This window comes from Entelurus aequoreus, linkage group LG06 (genome assembly GCF_033978785.1).
Source record: "Entelurus aequoreus isolate RoL-2023_Sb linkage group LG06, RoL_Eaeq_v1.1, whole genome shotgun sequence".
Lineage (NCBI taxonomy): Eukaryota > Metazoa > Chordata > Actinopteri > Syngnathiformes > Syngnathidae > Entelurus > Entelurus aequoreus.
In genome coordinates, this window is record NC_084736.1 from 22508292 (window position 1) to 22534533 (window position 26242).

The 26242-nt window shown below is 41.8% G+C and overlaps 1 protein-coding gene across 3 annotated transcripts in view; it reads left to right on the forward strand.

The window, feature by feature from the left end:
* slc1a9 (solute carrier family 1 member 9) overlaps positions 1-20644 on the forward strand; it is a 58054-nt gene extending 37410 nt beyond the window's left edge. For all 3 annotated transcript variants that reach the window (XM_062050261.1, XM_062050262.1, XM_062050264.1), the window contains 5 exons: positions 3329-3562; positions 4030-4224; positions 16570-16704; positions 16792-17230; positions 17372-20644. In XM_062050261.1, coding sequence (XP_061906245.1) covers positions 3329-3562; positions 4030-4224; positions 16570-16704; positions 16792-17230; positions 17372-17554 — 1186 coding nt within the window. In that variant the 3' untranslated portion in view covers positions 17555-20644. The remainder of the gene's footprint in view (positions 1-3328; positions 3563-4029; positions 4225-16569; positions 16705-16791; positions 17231-17371) is intronic.
* Positions 20645-26242: the final 5598 nt, after the last annotated feature.

Consider the following 26242-nt stretch of genomic DNA (forward strand, 5'->3'; position numbering starts at 1 on the left):
CAGGCAAAATATAATGAGGAAAAAGTTGCAATGTTGACTCTAATAGTACAAAGCTGTCATGCATTTTTTTTTACTTTAAAACTGTAATTTCTCCAAAATTATTTTAAATCAATCTTATCTATTATTGACTTATTCAAGGCTCGAATTACTTCACATAAAATATTTCATTTTGAAATTTATTTTGGAGAAAGTTTTGCATATGTTGTGTGTTTGCCATATAAAAAACAAAGTTTACTTTGACAAAAAGGGCATAAAAAAACAAACAAAAAATAATGATAATAAAAACCTATAATCGATGGATGGATCTGAAGTTGATCTAGAGCAGTGGTTCTTAACCTGGGTTCGATCGAACCCTAGGGGTTCAGTGAGTCGGCCTCAGGGGTTCGGCGGACCCTCCGCCGCGGAGGGCGAGACACATCCGACTCATCGTGTAAATCAGTGGTTCTTAACCTGGGTTCCATCGAACCCTAGGGGTTTGGTGAGTCGGGCCCAGGGGTTCGGCAGAGGTCAAGACACAACCGACTCATCGTGTAAATAAAAACTTCTCCCTATCGGCATATTACGGATACGACAACAGCAGAAGTCACCCTGATTTGCAGGTGTGTAATTTGTTGTGAGTTTATGCACTGTGTTGGTTTTGTTCTTTGAACAAGGTGATATTCATGCACGGTTCATTTTGTGCACCAGTAATAAAACATGGTAACACTTTAGTATGGGGAACATATTCACCATTAATTAGTTGCCTATTAACATGCAAATTAGTAACATATTGGCTCTTAACTAGTCATTATTAAGTACTTATTATTGCCTTATTCGGCATGGCCTTATTATAACCCTGGCCCTAACCCTCTAACCCTAACCAAATAACTCTAAATTAAGAATTTGTTACTTAGAATATGTTCCCCATACTAAAGTGTTAACAAAAACATATAACTTTGTCTTGAATTCGAAGAAATTTTTATTTATTTATTTTCACTAAAGAAGGGTTCGGTGAATGCCAGTGGCGTGCAGTCACTAGAGGCAGGGGAGCACGGCCTCACCTGCCATCATGGAAAGAAAAAAAAAGTAAAAAGAAAAGAAAAAACATTAAATTGTTATATGTATCCAGTGATTATACTAAAGTTATTTTCCATTTAACTTCACCAGTTTTAGATTATTTTTATTTTTATTTTCACATTTGCCGTTCAAATACTGAGAAGAGACGGTGCGGTGATCAGCAGCCAGTTGAGGCACGTCACTCAGTTGTGCCTCACCATGGATTGCGCAATGACTCGGCTAACTAGCTGTGAACAGGGACACAACATTAGGTACACCTGCAGAATGCAGCGCGGATTTCATATTTCATTCATTCACAACGCTCCCGCATTTATAAGTAAAGGTAAGACCATAATAACGTTTTTTTAATTAAATGTGCTTTATTGTGTGCTACAGTTTGTAAGTGTAAAGTTAAAGTTAGGTTAAAGTAGCAATGATTGTCACACACACACTAGGTGTGGTGAAATTTGTACTCTGCATTTGACCCATCCCCTTGTTCACCCCCTGGGAGGTGAGGGGAGCAGTGGGCAGCAGCGGCGCCGTGCCTGGGAATAATTTTTGGTGATTTAACCCCCAAGCAGGGAAGAATGCTGGTATGAGCTTTTAAACATAACCCGTTAACTGCTGCCAATCAAATTGTGAATAAGATACTCTTTAGGGTTCATATGTTTGTAAATCTGACTGTGATAAAGTCAGTGCTTCACCTGCCATGAACGTCACCGCACGCCACTGGTGAATGCGCATATGAAACTGGTGGGGTTCGGTACCTCCAACAAGGTTAAGAACCACTGATCTAGAGACTTTAGTGTTGAAAGTATAAAAACAAAAATGTATGAATTATTTTCAACATTTTTATGAGTAGGTCCCTTTTGGATCCTCAAGAATTTTACTGGGATTTTTTTTTGTTATTGCTCATAAAATAATAATGAAAAAAGTCAATGGTGTTATGAATTATTTACCTATTTAGGTCTCAATTACTTCTCATCAAATATTCCACTTAAAAAAAGTGTTTGGGGTAACTATTGCATATTCAGTTTTTTTGCCATGAAAAACGTAACAATTGTTTTTTTTTTTTTACTTTAAATCGACAAATAGACCTAAAGTTGATCTACAGATTGAAGTGTTTAATAATTGTGTGTATTACTGTATGTGTATATATATAAACACATATATATATATATATTTTTTTTATTTTTTTATTTTTATATATGCATATATATATATATATATATATATATATATATATATATATATATATATATATTGTGTGTATATATGAATATACAGTATATGTCACTTCTTTTGAACGGTTCCCCAAGACCAAACGTTAAAAAAAAATCTCTACACTGTATATTGTACTGGTTTTGAAAATGAAGAATATATAAATGACCTCTGCATGCTTTAATTAGTGGAAAAGGTTTGGACACCCCTGATGAGAGATGACTAAAACTGAAGTTTAGGAATTTATTCTACAAAAAAGGAGTAAGGAAAACAATCGAGATACCAACAGAGATAGAATGAACCGAGCTATCAAAAGTTCAAAGCAGTCTCTAAAAATAGTCGCCCGTCTTTCATGCTTTTGTCCACCTCAGAATCGAAACTGAAAGTTAACTTGACGTGTGTGCCGAGCACACACACTTTCTTTACACCCCCTGAGGTTGATAGTAATAATAATATACTGTATGTGTGTGAGCGCGCCTCGATGAAAGCTCATCATGTGTGTACATCTCCTTAGAACGAAAGCCCCAAAATTCCTTTAACACTTGACAGAAGCCTGGATCGTCACACACAGCAAAAGTGGAGAGCCTGTAACTGTGGATGGTAAAAAAAACAAAAAACAAGTCCATCTTTATGTGCAGCTGGCCAGCAGGGAAACTGCATTTTGGGGTCGCTCAGGCCGTATAAACACATTAGTCCGCAGCCAGCTAAACACAGAGTCCAGTGTATACAAAGGACACGCATCATACTAAGAAGTCATCCATCACAACCAGCACGTGGCACGTTCCGGAAAACAACTGGGACTGCACACCGCTATCGGCGCACAGCTGACCTGAGACCTGCTCCGCATAGGAACAGCTTCCTCTGGAAAGAAGCTGTTCCTCAGTCTGGTGGTCCTACTTTGGATGCTCTGCTACTTCTGAGCAGCTTTCACCGCCCTTTGCAGTGCCTTCCTCTCCGTGCCACATTGTGATGCTGGCGCTGAGGGTGCTCGTCACCACACATCTGTAGAAGCTCCTTACACATTTGATCGGAGAAAAAAGTTGCTAAAATTCCCTCTGTCTTCATCTCCCAGGTACTCTCCCGTCGGCATCGCCTCTCTGATCGCGGGGAAGATCGCCGCCATCGGTGACCTGGAGGTGGTGGCCAGGCAGCTGGGCATGTACATGGTGACCGTCATGGTGGGCCTGATGATCCACGGCGGCTTGATCCTTCCCGCCATATTTTTCGCAATCACCCGAAAAAGCCCCTTTACCTTCTACTCTGGAATCTTCCAGGCTTGGATCACGGCGCTGGGCACGGCCAGCAGGTAAGACGAGGACGCGTGATGTACTTGGTGGAAGAAACAAAGCGGGGTAGACGGATGACGACTCCATGTCTGACACGATTCCAGGCGGCAGTTTGGGATTATTGAAGCAGCCAAACGGGCCTTGCTTGTACGGCGTTTGGCTTTGCTGAGGCCAACTGTTATTTTGGCACATTGCTGTGGCTCTAGTCAAAAATGGGTAATCCTATCAACGTTTCCTCTAATTATATTATGACCCAGCTTAACTGGCCCGGGAATCAAATTCCTCTAATACACACGGAGGATTGCAACTGGGGCTGGCACCAGCTGTCAGTGGGAGACTCGCTCCACTCAAATTTCCGCATTATTCTGTCTCCTTGCCAACCTCTCCCCCTACCCCCTACCTCACCTCTCCGCCGCCGCATGTCGCCACCTGTCTACCTATTTGGTGTCCTCCGTCAGGCGTCTCAATGTTGCCCTTCCGCTTCCAGCGCCGGGACCTTGCCGGTCACATTCCGCTGCCTGGAGGAGAATCTCAAGATCGACAAGCGCGTCACTCGCTTCGTGCTGCCCATCGGCGCCACCATCAACATGGACGGCACTGCCCTGTACGAGGCCGTGGCGGCCATCTTTATCGCCCAGATGAACGACATCGCGCTGGACGGCGGGCAGATCATCACCGTCAGGTGAGGAGGGAGCGGCGTGCTCCTCAACGTGTTCTTACTCTCTACACATAAGCACATTTTCACCAGGATGTGTAGAATTAAAGCCAATAATAGACTCGGCCACTAGGTGACCGAAGTGGCCAGCCGTCTGAAAGCACTCTTTACTCGAAAAAGTAGGCTAATTAATTTACTAAATCTACGAAAATTTAAAATTTACAAAAGTTAAAGCTAGGGGTGTCATGATCCAATATTGATATCAGATATCGGATATATATGTTCTTGCGTATGAAATGTATCATGTGCGATACAAACAGTGTTGCAGCGTGTTTACTCGTGCAAAGCCAGTTAACATCTAAATGTCCTCTAATAAGCACACACTTTCTTCTGTTTTACTAAAGTCATTTATAGAAGGTAAATATGCTTGGCTATTAGTTAGCAGCCAAGCACAAAATAGCAAACCAGCTGGACCAAGGGTTGGCAACCCGCGGCTCCGGAGCCGCATGCGGCTCTTTCATCACTCTGATGCGGCTCAGCTGTATACTTGCCGACCCCCCCCCAATTTTTCCGGGAGGTTTCCGGATTTCAGTGCCTCTCCCATTATACATCCCCGTTACCACCAAACCCCCGCCCCCCTAACCCCACCCACCTCAACCTACGCACGGGGGGAGGCGGGGGTTTGGTGGTAGCGGGAGTGTATAATGTAGCCCGGAAGAGTTAGGGATGCATGGGATTCTGGGTATTTGTTCTGTTGTGTTTATGTTTTGTTACAGTGCGGATGTTCTCCCGAAATGTGTTTGTCATTCTTGTTTGGTGTGGGTTCACAGTGTGGCGCATATTAGTAAGAGTGTTAAAGTTGTTCATATCACAACCCTCAGTGTAACCTGTATGGCTGTTGATCAAGTATGCCTTGCAGTCACTTATGTGTGTCTGCAGAAGCCACATACAACATGTGACTGGGCTGGCAAGCTGTTTGTACAGGTTGTAGAGGGCGCTAAAGGCAGTGCCATCATAGCACGCCCTTATTATTGTTGTTTGGGTGAAAATCAGCAAACATTCGAGAGAAAAGTTGCTCTGAAATTCGGGAGTCTCCCAGAAAAATTGGGAGGGTTGGCATGTGTGATGTTGTCAAGCGGCATTCATAAAAAACTTGCGTGTCTGAGACCCCTGGTTTATACATAGCACAAAGCAAAAAAAAACTTTGTATGCAGTGTTATTTCATTTTAAATTTCAAAAGAGTTTTGTGGCTCCCATTGTTTTCTTTATTTTGTGAAACGGGTCAAAATGGCTCTTTCAGTTGTAAAGGTTGCCGACCCCTGAGCTAGACATATGTAATAATCACTGAACAATAAGGCGGCGCAAAACAGCACATTTGTCAATATAAACAAGTGTCAAATAATCATAGTTGCATAATACTTACACATGCAAAGTCTCCAAGGCAGAAAGTGTGTTAGAAAGTATCCAGTAACAAACGTGTCCGCATTATTCAACTTACTGCGTCATGAGCTTAACTTCATGAAATATTGTGACCACCAGTTGTCCCCAAAAAAAACAATTACCACTCCACTTCAACTTGAATACAGCATAGGTCCATTTCAGATGGTTAATAAAGAATAGGTTAGTGTTTTTCATACCTACCATTGTTCTCTGTTAGACTCATTTCACTTGATCAAACCTTTTTTAACATCCCACACTACAAAATGAAAGTATTAGAGGATTCTCCGATGCCTCTTGATTAGAACATGGGCGATTTGTGAATCGATGAACAAAGGTCCAAACCTAGTTTATATACGTACATTAAATAAAGATTGATTGATTGATTGAGACTTTTATTAGTAGATTGCACAGTACAGTACATATTCCGTACAATTGACCACTACATGCTAACACCCGAATAAGTTTTTCAACTTGTTTAAGTCGGGGTCCACGTTAATCAATTCAAAGTAATAGACCATTCTAAAATGCAGCATTATTGCTAATTTTCTCTGAACGTTAGTTCGAGGTTTGCTTCTAACTAACTATGGAAGAACCATTAGCTAACATTCTTTTAATTGTGTTAGCTGGGTTTGCACGGGCACACAGACGAGGGAGGACGAGAGGATAAGCTATGCTAGTCGCGGCGATAAGCTATTTTCAGTGTGAAGTACTTAAACGAGGAAAGAGTAATTAGGTTGTACACTTCAATAGAACGCTAATAGGAACCGTGTTACAGCAGAGAGTGAGCAGCTAAGAAGAGGAAGTTAGCAAGTAGATTAATAAATCAGGAGAGACAATAATAGCCACACAGTACGGCAACACGTCTGTCAGCCATAGATATAAATGAGACAACACACATCTTTGAGCCGCAACTGCGGCCAAAGTGTCTGAACATTCTGTTGTTTTAGAAGGCACAAAAATTAAATGAAGGATGCCTGCATTCCAAGTAGGAACTTTAATTTATTTAATTACTAAGCAGGCAGCACGTATCTAGTACTATCTAGTAGTTTGTGTGTGTGTGTGTGTGGGTGTGTGTGTGTGTGTGTGTGTGTGTGTGTGTGTGCGTGTGTGTGTGTGTGTGTGTGTGTTTGCGTGCGTGTGTGTGTGTGTGTGTGTGTGTGTGTGTGTGTGTGTGTGTGTGTACATATATATATATATATACAGTATATATATATATATATATATATATATATATATATATATATATATATATATATATATATATATATATATATATATATATACATATACAGTATATGTATATACAGTATATGTGTATATCGACCCCTAAGGGGACAAGTGGTAGAAAATGGAAGGATAATAATAGTAATAATAATGGATTAGATTTATTTAGCGCTTTTCTAGACACTCAAAGCGCTTCACAGAGAAGTGATAACTCATCATTCATTCACTCCACATTCACACTTGGTGGTGGTAAGCAACGTTCCCTCTAAGGTGCGCGCCTGCGCAATTGCGCACCGCTCACGCGTCCTCAGCGCACTGCAAATTAAAGGCCTACTGAAACCCACTACTACCGACCACGCAGTCTGATAGTTTATATATCAATGATGAAATCTCAACATTGCAACACATGCCAATACGGCCGGGTTAACTTATAAAGTGCAATTTTAAATTTCCCGGGGAACTTACGGTTCAAAACGCCTTTGGAGGATGACGTATGCGCGTGACGTCGCGAGGTCCACGGAAGTGTTTGGACCCTTTTGGACAGAATACAAACAGCTCTGTTTTCTTCGGCAAAATTCCACAGTATTCTGGACATCTGTGTTGGTGAATCTTTTGCAATTTGTTTAATGAACAATGGAGGCTGCAAAGAAGAACGTTGTAGGTGGGATCGGTGTATGCGGCTGGCTGTAGCAACACAACAAGGAGGACTTTGTTGGATAGAAGACGCGCAAGCGGCGAACTCACCTTGACTTCCTACGTCTCCGGGCCGCCGACCGCATCGTCGATCGCTAGAACGCAGGTGAGCACGGGTGTTGATGAGCGGAGGAGGGCTGGCTGGCGTAGGTGGAGCGCTAATGTTTTTATCATAGCTCTGACGAGGTCCCGTTGTTAAGTTAGCGTCGTTAGCAACAGCATTGCTAGGCTTCGACAGGCGTCGAATACACATTAACCGTGTATTTACATGTCCAGTGTTTGGTTCGGTGTCTCCTGATAGTAGTATTGTTGATCTTCTGTCTATCCTTCCAGTCAGGGATTTATTTATTTTGTTTCTATCTGCATTTGAGACAGATGCTATCACGTTAGCTCATGCTAAGAGCTTCGTCGATGTATTGTTGTGGAGATAAAAGTCACTGTTAATGTCCATTTCGCCTTCTCGACTCTCATTTTCAAGAGGATATAGTATCCGAGGTGGTTTAAAATACAAATCCGTGATCCACAATAGAAAAAGGAGAGAGTGTGGATTCCAATGAGCCAGCTTGTACCTAAGTTACGGTCAGAGCGAAAAAAGATATCTCTTGAACTGCATTCTAGTCTGTCACTCTAACGTTCCTCATCCACAAATCTTTCATCCTCGCTCAAATTAATGGGGTAATCGTCACTTTCTCGCGCCTAATATCTCCCGCTCCATTGTAAACAACAGGGAATTGTGAGCAGCACTACCGCTTGTGACGTCACGCTACTTCCGGTAGGGGCAAGGGTTTTGTTTTTTTTAAGCGAGCAAAAGTTGCGAACTTTATCGTCGATTTTCTCTACTAAATCCTTTCAGCAAAAATATGGCAATATCGCGAAATGATCAAGTATGACACATAGAATGGATCTGCTATTCCCGTTTAAATAAAAAAAATTAATTTCAGTAGGCCTTTAATGCCACGCAGGAAATCAAAAATCCCATCTGAACTTTAAACAAAATAAACATATTACAATTTTTTCTGTATGATTTTGCAATGCAACTCAAGAGTGGCCCCAATGAATAAAACAATCTTTGTCAACACAGTTCAATTATCGTCGTCTGTCGAGACACTTCACAGACAGGAATTCAATCAATCACTTTATTGAGCAAAACTGTTTGTAACCACACCAAAAACAAGAACTGGTCATTTTCTGCCATACAAAACAGGCTTAAACCAACTTTGTCATCAACATATCAACAGAAGCCACTCGCTCGCTCACCTGCACCAACACACGCACTCATGGCACTTAGCCAGTGCTGAGTTTATGGCCACAAAAAAAGTCGGACAACTCCAACGCCACACAATGTGTAAATGCCAGGTTGTAACACTCTGACTCCACAATCAGATGTGTGCTTATTTTACTGCCATTTATTAAGAATGTTCATCTAAGGATATTATTCATGAAATATTGTCACTAGATTTCATAAATGCTAATAAAAACATGTATTTTACAGACAGAAAGTTACAGGAACTAAATGTAATCTCTGAAAGGGGTAACATTTCTTTTAAAGGCAGGACCCACAGCCAGACATACAATACTAGCACTTAGGTCATGAAAAACATTTTTTTTTGTTATTGTCATTGTAAGAGGGCGAAATCACTTATATCAGAAAATTATTTTAATAAAACATTTAAATTGTTATGATGTCAGGTTTGGGACAGGTGTGCTGCTGGTGTAGCCACAGCGTGCACGTCTGATGTTGCTCACATGTGCTCCACTGAATGCTCAGGGAGTTTGTGCGTTTGCTCACACACATGAAAAATTAGAGGGAACATTGTTGGTAAGCTACATTTGTAGCCACAGCTGCCCTGGGGTGGACTGACAGAAGCGTGGCTGCCAGTTTGCGGCTACGGCCCCTCTGACCACCACCAGTGGTTCATTCACCAGTGTGAGCGGCACTGGGGTCAAAGGTGAAGTGTAGTGGTTTCTACTACATAATCATATTAATCATTGGTCTGTGGTACCCTCCATTGCAATATTGTGGTATTCTACATGAGTTACTGATACATTTCAAAACTGAGTGTATATAATACAGAAATAAGGGTTAAGAAGATTTGAAATAGAATTTTTAGTATAATAATTATGACATTATAATATAGTGATATTAATATGAGGCAGTGTTTTCCAAGGATACAATAATGCGATTACAATTATTGTCTTGTATAAAATATTTCTATATCTAGTATGCCAGTATGGGCATGATGTTTGTTGTTTTCATTAGGATCCTAGCAGCCCTTTTTTAAGAGTGTGTGTGCGTGTGTGTGTGTGTGTGTGTGTGTGTGTGTGTGTGTGTGTGTGTGTGTGTGTGTGTGTGTGTGTGTGTGTGTGTGTGTGTGTGTGTGCGCGTGTGTGTGTGTGTGTGTGTGTGTGTGTGTGTGTGTGTGTGTGTGTGTGTGTGTGTGTGTGTGTGTGTGTGTGTGTGTGTGTGTGTGTGTGTGTGTGTTTCACATTTGCATATAATAGAGTCCTGGTGGAGGTCTGCTGGGAATTTCTCCTCTCTGTGTTTTGTCACCAGGGCTTTGTTTGTCTGCGGTTTGTAAGCCTCACACGCTGTAATATCAGCTTTTCCCTGCACGTCACATCTGTCTGCAGTTAAAAGGCGCTTTTTAAAATATGCCACCTTTCATCTTCCCCAAGTCCGCATCGTGACCATGGCGGGAGGTCACACACTCTCTTAATTGTTTGGCCAAAGTTCAACCAGCTGACGAGTCGTCGCACGCGGGCAGGCTTAACGTGCGCGCACCAGCGTGTGACCGCTCGGCTGGAGGCGACTCTTCATTTCTGAGGATTGAGCGTGATTGCAAACATCCATCTTGCGACAGGCTTGTTGTGGCGAGGGTGACAAATTATGCTCAGTTGTGTGCAAGTATTTGATCAATGGCTGCGTGGCCACCAACCTCTAAATACTGTATTGTCTCTTGTCATAAATATGCAACACAGATGGAGCAATATGTTCACAACGCTTGTCTCAGTTGCCACTTTAAGAAAATACCAAAGCATTTCTCGTGTGATTAAAAAGTCTAAGAAAGATTATTTTTACCACTGCAGGACTCAACATATTATTACTCAATAAGGGAAAGTAGTAATGGTAATATGAGCATGAACAATAACGCTCACAGGCTTGCAAAGATATTGACATGCTAACAGCAGCCCGTTTAGGCAGGAAACCCGTGAGGTCTGTTTTAGCGACATCTGCTGGTTGTTGCTAAGTAGTGAAAAATCAATTCACATCCAAATCGCGATTCTCATTTATTACAATTCCAAATCGATCCAAAAAGGTAAATCTTTTTTTAAAAGGAAGTTTTCACGCCATCCCCGCTCTTACTCGCCGCACGTGTACGGCCGAAAGAGGAGCTTTCGTAAGCTCTAAACCAGGGGTCTTCGATGTTGTCCAGACCGAGGACCCACAAACTGATGGAGCGGGGACCCCTGACTTATCCTGTCAAAAATGGTTTTATAATGAACCGGTTATAAAGGTATTTTGTTATTGTGCCATACAAAGATATTCCAATAAAATGCTCCTAATAGCTAGCTGGAAATAGCGCGTAACTGGCACACTAATTGCTAATTGGCAACAGGCATGCTAATCGCTAACTGACAATTAGAGCATTAGTCATTAGCTGGCAAATAGCGCGCTAATCACAAGCTGGCAACTGGCGCACAAATCGCTAGCTGACCAGTAGAGCGTCAATCACTAGCTGGCAACTAGAGCGATAATCGCTAGCTGGCATCTAGAGCACTAATCGATAGCAGGCACCTAGTGCGCGAATCGTTAGCTGGCAACTAAAGCGATAATCCCTGCTTGCATTTAGAGGGCTAATTACTAGCTGGCAATTACAGCGTTAATTGCTAGATTGCAATTAGAGTGTTAATTGCTAGCTGGCAACTGGCACACTAATTGGTAGCTGGCAACTAGAGAGTTAATTGCTAGCTGGCAACTACAGCGCTAGTTGCTAGCTGGCAACTACTGCGCTAATTGCTTGCAGGCAATTAGAGCGCTAATTGCTAGCTGGCAACTAGAGTACTAACTGCTTGCTGGCAATTGACACACTTTTTTGCTACAGTAGGAAGAAGATTTATATGGCCCCATTCGTCACGGTTTACCTGACACATGAAATGTGACGAATTGGGGGCGTGCACTATCCACTTTAGTGTTGAATAGCTTAAATGTGCAATTCCAACTTTGACCGCAGCATCAGTTACTACCGTATTTTTCGGAGTATAAGTCGCTCCGGAGTAGGGTTGGGTATCGAGTATCGATTGGAACCGGGACTAACTTTCCGATTCTCCCGGTATCGTTCAAAAGTTTAAATTTTGATTCCTATTTTCGATACCCAGTCCGCCGACCGGAAAAAAATAAAAATAAATAAATAAATAAATATGTCCGCCGAACCGGAAGAAGAAGCCGCTGAGCACCAACGAAGAAGCGCCCACCGCCGGAAGTGTTAACATAGCCGAGCGAGTCAGTCAAGCTCAAGCATGGATAGCGGGCGTCGGCGGTCGAAAGTGTGGCTTTACTTTACAAAAAAAAAATGAAATAACCGCGAAATAACAGAGCTCCATGTCCATCAAGAAACGAGTGGAGAGAGAGCTGCAGATGTACCAGGACGTTCCACCGATACTTATGTCTGATGACCCTGCTGCATGGTGGTGGTCCGGTGGAACCAACAAAAGACTTATCCTTTGCTGTCAGATCGCGCCTTCTCCCATTTATGCGTTCAAGCTTCTTCCACACCCAGCGAACGTGTATTTTCCACAGCAGGAGACACTATCTGTCCAGAACGCTCACGCATCCTGCCTGAGAAGGCGGATATGGTCATTTTCCTAAACAAGAACTGTCTCTGATTTTATACTGTACCTGCTGCTAATCTGGACTGGGTTTTGCAAGTTGTTTCTTATTGTTTATTTGTTTTTCTGCACCAGGTTAGCCCATCAGTGGGAGCACGGTAACATTTTTAAGTACCTGCAGCATCATACACTTGTGTGTGTAAATGTGTTTTCATGAGGTTTTCAAAAATAAAGCTCTCTTAAGGAAAGTGTACCCCTGGGAAAATGTATTCATAATTTATAATATTTATATTCAAGTTCATAGATTTGATATTTATATTCTAGTTGAAAACAGCCCTGTGAGGAATTTATAGTAAAGTTCATAAAAAGTTAATAGAATTAAAATTGATGGAGAATGTCAGACTATTTCATTCAGAAAGACTGTAGGTTAGCTAGCTCATTTAAAATATCCTAAACTTTTTTTTGACCCTGTCTCTTAAAAGAATCGGAATCGAGAATCGTCAGGAATCGGAATCGAAACAAAGAATAGGAATCGTTCGAATTCAAACGATACCCAACCCTACTCCGGAGTATAAGTCGCACCGGCCGAAAATGCACAATAAAGAAGGAAAAAAACATATATAAGTCGCACAAGAGTATAAGTCCAACCAACTAAATATTTTACGACCCCCCCCTGCAGTACCTCCGCAGACCCCTGGGGGTCACGGATCCCTTGTTGAAGATCTCTGCTCTAATCTGTTTTTAAAAGGTTTTATTTAGGACTGCCAAATGATTAAAATATTTAATCACAATGAATCACATTTTGTCTGTAGTTAACTCATAATTAATCATGATTAATCGCAGTTATTATTTTTTTTATTTGGTAATATAGATCATTTTCAAGTTTTTAGTACTATTGCCAAGGGACTGAATAATGAGTTTCCTTTTTGCAAAAGTTTTATTTTATTAAACATGATGCTTTTATAACTAGCTCAACACAAAATGGACAGTCTTTTACACATGTACACAAACACACCTACTTTCTCACACATTTACCACGTCTGACAACTGAGCTGCAAGTTTTTTACCGTAAAATCTGTTTTTATTTTCACAGTGTACAATTTGATGGCTAACTTGCTTTAAATCATAAGACAAGCAGGCGTTTAAGTATTTATTTTTATTTCAACTAAAACATTTTTAGGATGTATGACAATATTTGTTGCGTTATTAGATAATAGTAAAGTTTATATGATTTCACTGTGATCTGCTTATTTTATTGGTGAAAAAACTTTCGCTCAATGTGCAATATGGGTGTTAAGATTTTTTGTCTATACCAGGAATGTCCTAAGTGCGGCCCGTTGCTAATTTTTTTATGTCATTATCATTCTAATATTAGCCTGCTAGCTTATTTGCTAATTTTGCAGGTTTACACCTCAGCATCAAATATTTTGTCACTTGACGAATGATACCTGTTAGCATGTTAACGTTAATATGATAGCTTTTTTTTGTGCTAATTGTGTAGGTATAGACCTCAGTAATATATTTTGGTACTTGACACATGTTACAGTTAGCATTTTGGCATGCTAACAAACGTTTTAAATTTATTTAGAAGGATACACTAGGGGTGTAACAATACATCGATATATCGATTTCTATACCTAAATTTCAAGTATATCGATCTGTGCTCTGCAAGTTTGCCTTCCAAGAAATAGGTATTGATCCAAGGTTGTTTTTAAAAGCAATCAGAAACTAGAAAAAAGAAAAGATTGGATTCTAGAACAGCAGACTTTATTTGAAGTTCAGCACTTTTTAATAATACAGATTGCAAAGGTTAAGTCTATTTGCCGTCTGTGGTGTCATCAAAACAACGGTGGTTGAGAAAGTTCATACCAAAGGCAAACGCCACAAAACAGTCATGTAATATCTGTGTGTCTGTGGGCAGCACGGTGATACAGGGGTTAGTACATGTGCCTCACAATGCGAAGGTCCTGAGTAGTCCTGGGTTCAATCCCGGGCTCGGGATCTTTCTGTGTGGAGTTTGCATGTTCTCCCCGTGACTGCGTGGGTTCCCTCCGGGTACTCCAGCTTCCTCCCGCCGCCAAAAACATGCACCTGGGGATAGTGAACTGAGTCTCGCGACAGTTGGGGTGTTTCTGCGCTGAGTGTCTAAACGTGAGTTGTGGCGAAGAGTAGCTCCTGTATATGTGTGTTTTGACTCCCTGAGTTCAAGATTAGATTATTCAAGATTAAACAAACATTGTACAGAAACAGAACAGGAACGATGTTGGGTCGCCACTTACTGCGCCCCATAAAAGGTGGGAAAGAGGTAGACGCTGGGGGGATGAGAGAAAAAAAGTCAATCTCAGACTGGGCTCCTATGGGGAGAAGGGGAACAGACTGGGGAAGAGAAAAAAACTTGATAGCCGATAAGCACATACTGTATACACATGTTGACACAGAAACAGGAGGGTAGGGCGGCATCCGGCCCGAAGCTGCCATTGATTAATTGATTAATTGAGAAGTTTATTGACATCTTAAAGAATTGAATCCATGTAATGCTTTAAAAATGCAAATGGATGGCACAAAAGGCTTGTTTCCATTAAATATTCACCACATTTGATACATTCAATAATAAAATATATATACTGTAACCTGTAACATGTATATAAAAAATTTAATTTAAAAAAATTATAAATTATGTACATATACACAGTATACATGTCAGGTGATTTGAAAAACAATATATACAAAAAATGGGGGTGGGTATATACACTATGCACATGTTGACTCCAAGAGTGTGCAAAACAGAATGAGAAAATATATATACACTATAACCACATGTAAACCTGTTTGATGCTTCGAAGAGTTGCTGGGGATCAATTTTGGTTCAGATCAGGTAGAGGTTGAGCTGAGTCTTGATTTTATGGAAGTTTTAAATTTAGTAGGGAAGTTCGAATTTTAAGGTCTGTTAGTAGTGCATTCCACTGTGTGGTGGCAAAATAGTAGAATGCATTTTTTCCCATGAGAGTCTTGAATTTGGGGGGGACGAGGTCTGAGGAACTCCCTCTCGTGTAGTACCTCTGAGCATCACTTACTTTGGTGAAATAGTTTGACAGGTACTTGGGGACAGTTTTTCTGAGTATTTTGAATACCAAGCACATTGCAATTTGGTGTACTCTTTCCTCAACCCTAATCAGAATCAGAATCGTTTTATTGCCATTGTTTGAGAACGGGTTCACAAACTAGGAATTTTTCTTGGTGCAATCGTGCAACATAAACCACACATATAACACAGATTTAGTAATAACAAGAGCTGTAACTGAGCTATCAGATCTTGTTATAGACTTAGAAGGAATTCAAAGGAGCTACTGTTAGGAGTTATTGTTCATGTGCCTGATGGCCGAGGGGAAAAAACTGTTCAGGTGGCGGGAGGTGTGGGTCTGGATGGACCGTAGTCTCCTGCCTGAGGGGAGAGGGGAGAATAGTGTGTGTCCAGGGTGAGAAGAGTCAGCTGTGGTCTGACCCACACGCCTCCTGGTCCTGGAGGAGAACAAGTCCTGGAGGGATGGGAGCTTGCAGCCAATCACCTTCTCAGCAGCACGTACGATGCGCTGCAGTCTATGCTTATCCTGAACTGTGGCGCCGGGAAACCACACGGTGATGGAGGAGGTCAGGATGGGCTTGATGATGGCTGAGTAAAACTGCAGCCATCCTAATTTGGTAAAGTGGGCTTGAGTTAGGTGAGTCCTGTATGGGAGGTTGAGCAGGAGTCTCACCAGCTTGTTTTGGGAAGTTTGCCAGCCACTAGGGGCGCTGCTCCGTTGTCCGTCATACCACGTGGGGTAAAGCGGTGGCAAAGACGTGGAGTGGGAGTGTGTGTGCATATGTAGCCGTGGTCCATAATGTGTGTGTGAAGTCTGTAGGACTGGAGTCGCCCTGCAGGCGGTGGCAAAGGAACAAAGTTATCTTTTCAGGTGTTGTTTACAAGGAAGGAGTTTGTTACGTCTTCCCCGCACTGTCCTCATGGGGAATTTTGGACTAACAATCTTGAGAACAATCGAGATAAGAAAAAAAATTTGTGTTATAGCGAGCAAAAACAAATGTAAACTTTTGACTCTCAAATTCATTGTGCAGGGCGAACTGTATTCAAAATGTTGCCTTGAGTTTGACACCTGTGCTTTCAGATAACGCTGTCCTCTCCCCTCACAGTATGACCGCCACACTGGCCAGTGTGGGTGCGGCCAGCATTCCCAGCGCGGGACTGGTCACCATGCTGCTGATCCTGACGGCGGTCGGCCTTCCCACGCAGGACATCAGTCTGCTCATCGCCGTCGACTGGCTGCTGTGAGTCAGGTGTCTGCGGAGTGGGCGGGGCATAGCAAGGGTGGGGGGGGGGAATACGAGCGCCACTGAAACTTTTTGTCCGCTCAGTGACAGAATGCGTACTTCCATCAACGTGGTCGGCGACTCGTTTGGCGCCGGTATCGTGGACTACTTGTCCAAAGCAGAGCTCAACGAGATCGACGCGGCCGAAATGCAAATGCTCCCGACGGAGGAGGAGCTGGATTTCATCCCGCCGCCGCCGATCCTCACTGAGTTGGATCTGGCGGATCCGCTCAGGCCGCCCGAGCTTCCCCCCCGCTCCCCTCGCCCCCCTAAACAAAACCACCACGGCCACGTTCTCTCCCAGTCCCACTCCATCACGTACTCGCCATCCCGCTCTGTCCGCTCTCCGTCGCCGCACTCCATCCGCTCTCCCTCCCCGCGCTCCGTCTGCTCCCACTCCCCGCGACCTTTCCGCACCCACTCTCCTCGCCTCCTCCGCAGGACGGAGCCGGGCTACTGCGCCCTGCCCAGCCATGACAACCAGGTACGAGTCCCCTTTGTCTCCCTGATGCTTCCGAATACCAGCTTGACTCTTGATTTGTTTGTTTGACTTGACAAGACAACACAAATGTGAAATGTAACGTCGCAAACGCCCGAAGCTCATACTGTAACGTCTCGTCCTCAGATCCCCGCCCTTCCTCGCTGCTACCGGGAAAGAGAGCGGGAACGCGATCGGCTGCATCGAGAGAGCGAGACGGAAGAAGAGGAGGAAAGAGAGCGGGTCCTTGGAGAAATAAGCGACGGCGAGGAGAGCGACGACACGGCCTACGACCGGCGGCACGCCATCCAGCCCTGTGACCTGCCGTGAGTCCGCCGCTCCACTAGAGGGCCTCACTGGAATTCTGTCTCTTTAATTGAAAATGTTAAAATAATTTTAGAAGGGCCACTAAAACAGTATGAATCATTTTCTCTCCCCCACAGTCTGTAAGCCAACCTAAAACACTCCTTTAGTTAAAGCCTCGTGTCCACAAAAAAAAAAACTGGACTGGACGTTTAGTGGAAACTTGGCTTCTTGTATGAGAACTAAGGATGGGTACCGAATTCAGTACTTTTTTTTCAGAATTCTCTCGGCACTACTGGGTACGGATTCATGTCAAATCAAATGGTACCATTTTTCGATACCTTTGTTGATCGGTTGCAGACTCGAGCACTTGGCGGGCAAACAGTAATGTTGTCATTTTCCATACCAACAAAGCAAGCATGCATGATAGAAAGCCCTTTTAAAAATGTACTAGCTCGATGTTAATTTAAATTGGATATGCCATATATATGCTACTGATTAGCATCTATAGGCCTTTTCCCACCAAAATTTCAGAAACTTTAAGTTCCTGGAACTAAAGGTTCCTGTAGAATTGTGTGGTTTCCACCACATTTCACAGTTCAGGTAGTTTTATTCAAATCAGTCTGATGTATGGATGAGGGGTACAGTATATTTCTAAATCGATATAATGTAAATAAACAAACACTGGTAGGTCATATTTATTTTACTAAAATGTAAGTAAATGAAATACAAAGCAATAATATACAAAATATATGATTTAAAAGCAAAGTGTACGGGATTTTACATAAAGTCAGGCTTTTGTTCGCAGCGTCCAACAGTCAGAAAGTCCTTCCCTCAGTAAATGATGAATTCATGACGGTCAGGCGATTCCTTATGTTCTATTTCAGCTGTAAATAACAATATACAGTACATATAATAAATGTCAGTGTTTATCTTTTGCCGACAACATAAACGCATTAGATTTAGCGTTAGCATTAGCATTGGGTTCACTTGGGTGAGGCTAATAACTACACAAATGGCATGCCACTATCTGTGTTTCCATTGCAGTTTTTCGCTAAATAAAAGCGATATTTCTAGGGCTGCAACAACTAACCGATTAAATCGATTAAAATCGATTATAAAAATAGTTGGCGATTAATTTAGTAATCGATTCGTTGGATCTACTTTTTTTCATTATTATTATTTTTTTATAAACCTTTATTTATAAACTGCAACATTTACAAACAGCTGAGAAACAAAATCAAAATAAGTATGGTGCCAGTATGCTGTTTTTTTCAATAAAATACTGGAAAGGATAGAAATGTAGTTAGTCTCTTTTATCCGATTATTAATCGATTAATCGAAGTAATAATCGACAGATTAATCGATTATCAAATTAGTTGTTAGTTGTAGCCCTAGATATTTCTAAAATTTCGACAAGGAAGATGTTTCCATTAAAGGGTGTTTTGCCTCATGAGCCTTAATTCTCATAAAATCTCATCCCGCGAGACTCCACTTTAAGGAAGATATTGCAGCCATCGTTGTTGCGGTGACGTCAATAGAAGACGAAGGCAGCGGATGATGACACGAAGGCAACTTGAAATTGTCCGAGCATGTGGGTCGCTCAGAGCCTGCGGGTCAGCCTCTATTCCCGGGAAGGGATCCGCGAGACGGTGCCGCATCGCTCTCCCTAGCCGACCGATCGAAAGCGAGACCAAGACGACCCGTCTGCCTTAGATGTCCTGCATGGGCGCGCCGCTTGTTCGGTGTTTATGTGACGTGTAACTGCGGAAAAAGTGTTTCCATCATTTGCGAAACACTTTAATATAAAAACTTCTCAAAAACCACCTTATGAGAGTGCAAAAATGTTTTAGTGATATTTGAAAAGTAAGTTTTGCGCATCGGACGGTTTTTCACAGGACACATTTACTGTGTTGTTGTTTCCGGATAAGGAGATGCTGCTCCGTTATTGATTTAAGTAAAGTCTGAATGTCATTAAAACAGTTAGCACCATCTTTTGACACTTCTTCCACTCCCGTCCTTGCACACTACACCGCTACAACAAAGATGGCGGGGAGAAGATGCTGCCGAAGATGAGCCACGTAAATAAGACCGCCCACAAAACGGCGCATCCGGAAGCGACTGTCAGAAAGCGGCTTGAAGATGATCTGTAAAACATAATCTATGCAACATTTTGACCAAATAACCACCATTACATGTTATGTAGACCACAAGAAAGTGTTTACATTTGGGAAAAAAATAATGATAATATGACGCTTTTAATGCGCCCTGTAATCCGGTGCACCAAATATATGAAAAAAGATCAAAAATAGACCATTAATTGGCAGTGCGCCTTATAATCCGGTGCGCCCTATGGTCCGGAAAATACGGTAAGCTATTCGGAGGTCAGCAAGATCCACGCTGCAATGTGTTTCCACGTCACACTTTCAAGCCCTATAAACACTTTTGTAGCACTTGACAGAAGACAAGACTGGCACATTTAACTGAGTGGCAAAGATTACTTCCTGACTACAGAAACACACCTAGGACAAACTGAAATGAATGCATGCTTGCAACTAGGCCACACAGTTATCAGCTTGTTCTTAAATGTTACTGATTTTGTTGGACTTTATTAAAAAATTATCATTTATTTACACAATAATAGCGAAAATTGGTACCGTTATAAATACCCAGGTATCAGGAATTGGCACCGTAGGGTTTAACTGTGAAAGGTACCCATCCCTATTGAGAACTGAGCAGCTATCAACACAAAAATGTTATTTTCTTCCCTCCCAACTCTCCCACGCCCTCTTTTCACTTATCAGCAGTCACACAATCTCTTTGTGAAGAGTTGCAAAATTCTTCTCACTGCACTTCCTTTTTATTTGTGTTTTTTGTGTTCGCCGTCTGAGGCGATGAGTCACTGTTGCTGAAATGCACCAGATGCTGTTTCCATTCCCGTTGTTTGTTTCGTGCACTTTTATTCTCCTTTATCGTGTTGATCTGTAAAGAGAAATCACCTCCCATGACCCGCTGAAGGCCTTTCATTGCAAGTCAACGTCATCCTCCCACCCCCCAACATGGCGTTGCAGGTCTAGCTGGTGTCTACATGGATGTAATAAAACCCTGCAGATCTTTGAAGACAAACGGCGTTTTATTTTGTGTTCTGCTACCCCGTGTGGGAGGATTTGCTCTCCAAAGGGGTCAGGGTTCACTCGCTAAAGACGAGGAGGGAGGAAGAAATCCCATAGACAAAGAAATTACTGGACGGCCACGTGGCAATATACACACGGAGACACGCACACCCGCGCCGCCGTTTGCCATTGATGAGAGAAAGATCCGCAGATATCAACACACTTAATCCTCTCAAAGAAGAGTTAGAGATGCGAGGGCGGCAGATGGCCAGAAAGACGTCAATCCTTTTCATTCTTCCCAGACAGCAGAAGAGCACTGAGGATGATTGCGTTGACTCGTGTGTGTGTGTGGGTCGCCAGCGAGGAGGTCAGAGGTGACCTGCGGCAGGACGTGTTGACGATGTGCTGACGCATGCCGCAACTTATGATGACGCCGTGCTAATCTCTCCTGTGGCATGTCACCGTGACGACGCACACACAGGTGGCAGGAACGCCGTCACTGTTTGGTTGCGTGTTGGATTTGATATGATAGAAATATATATTTAACTAATATTGAAAGGTACAGTCAACTCTATGTAACTTTATGCTGAACAACAGGGAACTCTGCTGGCCCGCACGGTAATTACATGACTGTGGTGCATAAAGTATGTGTTGGAAGCAACACACCTTGCTAAGAGTCCTAACTTCATAGTAGGGGTGTCCATCTCTGTGCATCTAACGATCCATTTCGATTCCTGGGGATACTGTTCGATTCAGAATCGATTTTCGATTTAACACATTTCTCAATTCAAACCAATTCTCGTAATGTATTATTTAGTATAAAAGTTACAATGAAAATTTTTCAAAACAGGTTACGGGTTAGAGAAGCTCCTTATGGTTGCATTAAGATAGTCTGAAAACGGCTTTTTAAGAATATATATACATTTTTTTTTAAGTTTTTTGTATTTTATGGATATATATATATATATATATATATATATATATATATATATATATATATACAGTATATATATGTGTGTGTGTGTGTATGTATATATATATATATATATATATATATATCAGTGGCGTGCCGTCACTAGAGGCAGGGGAGGCACGGCCTCACCTGCCATCATGGAAAGAAAAAATAAAATAAAAAGAAAAATAAAATAATTAAATTGTTATATGTATCCAGTGATTATACTAAAGTTATTTTCCATTTAACTTCACCAGTTTTAGATTATTTTTATTTTTATTTTCACATTTGCCATTCAAATACTGAGAAGAGACGGTGCGGTGATCAGCAGCCAGTTGAGGCACGTCACTGCGTTGTGCCTCAACATGGATTGTGCACAATGACTCGGCTAACTGCTGGCCTGCTGTGCAGTGAGACTGTATTGCTATATGAACTATATTATACATTTCCATAGTTTAGTTAGCTGAGGTATATAATGTACAGTGTATTTTGTCAACAACTGTATGTGTGTAACGTATTTTTAGTTCTGAGCATTCATAAAACTCTGCTGCGAAGACACACTGTGTGAGGCTCGTCTCATAACCCAGCCTCCTGGTGCCAAGCACCTCCGCCGCAGAATGCACCGCCCGACGGGAGCGCCGCAGCCACACCAACCAAAGCCCATACCCAAACCCTCCACATGCAAGACCGAATCCACCCAAAAAAAGTCACTTAACAAGAAGCCAAAAAGTGCAAAAACAACAACGCTGCCGGAGCCGCGAACGACCGCAGGGACACAACATTAGGTACACCTGCACTGCAGGTTCATATGTTTGTAAATCTGACTGTGATGATGCAGTCGTGCCTCACCAGACATTAACCTCACCGCACGCCACTGATATATATATGTATATACATGTGTGTGGTGTGTATATATACACTATATTTCCAAAAGTATTTGGCCACCTGCCTTGACTCACATATAAACTTGAAGTGCCATCCCATTCCTAACCCATAGGGTTCAATATGATGTCGGTCCACCTATTGCAGCTTCAACTCTTCTGGGAAGGCTGTCCACAAGGTTGCGGAGTGTGTTTGTATGAATTTTCGACCATTCTTCCAAAAGCGCATTGTTGAGGTCACACACTGATGTTGGTCGAGAAGGCCTGGCTCTCAGTCTCCGTTCTAATTCATCCCAAAGGTGTTCTATCGGGTTCAGGTCAGGACTCTGTGCAGGCCAGTCAAGTTCATCTACACCAGATTCTGTCATCCATGTCTTTATGGACCTTGCTTTGTGCACTGGTGCACAGTCATGTTGGAAGAGGAAGGGGCCCGTTCCAAACTGTTCCCACAAGGTTGGGAGCATAGAATTGTCCAAAATGTTTTGGTATCCTGGAGCATTCAAAGTTCCTTTCACTGGAACTAAGGGGCCAAGCCCAACTCCTGAAAAACAATCCCACACCATAATTCCTCCTCCACCAAATTTCACACTCGGCACAATGCAGTCTGAAATGTACCGTTCTCCTGGCAACCTCCAAACCCAGCTGCTCGGCCATGGAAACCCATTCCATGAAGCACTCTGCATACTGTACGTGGGCTAATTGGAAGGTCACATGAAGTTTGGAGCTCTGTAGCAACTGACTGTGCAGAAAGTCGGCGACCTCTTTGCACTATGCGCTTCAGCATCCGCTGACCCCTCTCTGTCAGTTTATGTGGCCTACCACTTTGTGGCTGAGTTGCTGTTCCCAAACTCTTCCATTTTCTTATAATAAAGCCGACAGTTGACTTTGGAATATTTAGGAGCGAGGATATTTCACGACTGGATTTGTTGCACAGGTGGCATCCTACGACAGTTCCACGCTGGAAATCACTGAGCTCCTGAGAGCGGCCCATTCTTTCACAAATGTTTGTAGAAACAGTCTCCATGCCTAAATGCTTGATTTTACACACCTGTGGCCGGGCCAAGTGATTAGGACACCTGATTCTGATCATTTGGGTGGGTGGCCAAATAATTTTGGCAATATAGTGTATGTGTATGTGTTTTATATATATATATATATATATATATATATATATATATATATATATATATATATATATATATATATATATATATATATATATATATATATATATATATATATGTTTGTATATAAATATTTTTTTTAATTTTTATTTTTTTATCGTATTTTGAAAATGATGAAATGCTTCAGAATCTGGTAAAATAGGAATCGCGATTCGGATGTGACAAAAATGTTTGTGCACCCCTACTAATTGGATATACCTTTTAAATGCTACCAATTAGCATTAGCGATTTTACATGCTGATTTCAACACCTCCAAATGTGTTAATAAAAACTACAACTAAGATGCACGTTACAATCAAACAGTTGCTGTGTAATAAGTACAATACTTGCAGTATTAACACTTTGTAGGACTCGACAAAAGACAACACTGAGGATGACTGATGAAGATTAAGGGGCTAAAGATGATTTGAAGGGAGTGCATGTGTAATGGAGGCCAGCAAGTGTGGCTGGGCCATGTAAACCTCACACCTTTAAGAGCTTCGGCTTTTAGTTCAGGAGCTAGCACGCCAGTCTCTCATGCTGGATGACCCAGGTTCCGGTCTCAGACGGAACAGATAGCAGAGACTTGGTGGGACTTCAGGGCCTCTCTAGCCGCTCTTAGGGTGAAGGGCCCTTGACAAACAAGCTACTGATTGAGCCAATCAATGGTGACCTCTCTCTGTGGCGTGGTGAGTTACCATAGTTACAAGGCACGCAACAGCAAAATTAATTAATCAATAAATAAATAGTTGACCGGCCCATCTGAGAAAACTCCCTGTGCTCTTAAAGACAGAGGTCCTTAAGGAAGAAGTACTGGTCTAATGATCATAAAACTTCAAAGGATATCTGTATTTCATGTACCCAAGCATGTTGTAGCACAACCAATAGGGGGCGCCACACATGCCATTTTAATCAATCACAATTGCCTCTTTATCACAAGTGTGTTTTAAAGGGCTTCCCAAACCACAACGACATCCTCTGATCTGGCAAGGACATTTGTTCTCCTGTGGAAAGAACAACGCAGCCATGCCACAGAACACACCACATGATTAATGTGGTGTAATGTTATCTTCACTCAGGAACCTCTTTGAAAGGAAACCATTCTCATCTGCCTTCATGGCAGCTGCATCCTTTAGGCCATGGGAATTTCTGTGTAAATACAAAGACTTGAATGTAACACCTGATATGCCTTTAATAACTCAAGTGCAGGATCAAAGCACTACATGCCCTCCGCATAATGAGAACCTGACTGTATTTGTTTATTTATTCATTTATATCCTCATTACCGGTAAACTAAAGGGTTATGTACAGGTACTTGGTCAAAATTCCTGGTTGAGCCTGTTGATTAATTCCAGCAATGCTGGCCCCCCCCCCACCCCCCCAAACCTCATTGTGCCCGCTTAAGGGTACCCATCCCACTATTTGAGAAGCCCTGCATTAATTGGCAGGGAATTCAGTACCGTCTTATGTGCAAACAATGGTGTCCGTTTAAAACTTCAATACCTATATTCCCTATTTTGTAATAATTTTCACAGGGATCTGAGCAGAGGATGTCGTTGTGGCTTGTGCAGCCGTTTGAGACACTTGTGATTAAGGGCTATATAAATAAACTTTGATTGATTGATTGAAGTCTATTTATTAGCTTTTGTAAATAGTAAAAATACTTTATGGACACCTTGTACTTTATGCTATCAGGCCCAAAATGTATTTTGATACTTTTTAAAATAAAGGGGACCACATAGAAAATGTAATTATTGGCTTTATTTGAACAGAAAATCTTAAAATACAACAAATGTACGTTTCTTACTGCAATCAAAGAACAATTTTGGCATCAAATAAGATAGTAAACATACTAGACAACTTCTCTTTTATTAGTAAGTAAGCAAACAGGTTACACTGGCTCCTAATTTTGCTGCTGAGGTATGCAGTAACATATTGTATCATTTCCCATTCTATTATTTTGTCATAAGTATGAGGGACAAGCGGTAGAAAATGGATTATTGGTCTAATTGTCAGTGATGGGCAGTACCAAGCTACACGTAGCTAAGCTACATAGCTTAACTACATTTTCCAGTTGCTTGGTGGTAGCTTAGCTACTTTTTTAACGATTAGCTATTCCTGTAGCTTACCTACTTTTAGAGCCATGTAGCGAGGTAGCTTACATCAAAGCTACAAGCTACAAAGAGAGAAAATGGACTGTGAATCCAGGCTAAAAAAAAAACATAAGGAGAACAATGAGAACAATATACATACGGAGAACATCCATGATGATTGGTTGGTGTTCGTATGATGAGTCACAATTGGTTAAGGTTAGCGCGAAACATTACTGACTGGCCAATCAGAGGCAAGATAAGGCAGGTCATCAAAATTAGTACCGTATTTTTCAGACTATAAGTCGCATTTTTTTTCATAGTTTGGTGCGACTTATACTCAGGAGGGACTTATGTGTGAAATTATTAACACATTACCATAAAATATCAAATAATATTATTTAGCTCATTCACGTAAGAGACTAGACATATAAGATTTCATGGGATTTAGCGATTAGGAGTGACAGATTGTTTGGTAAACGTATAGCATGTTCTATATGTTATAGTTATTTGAAT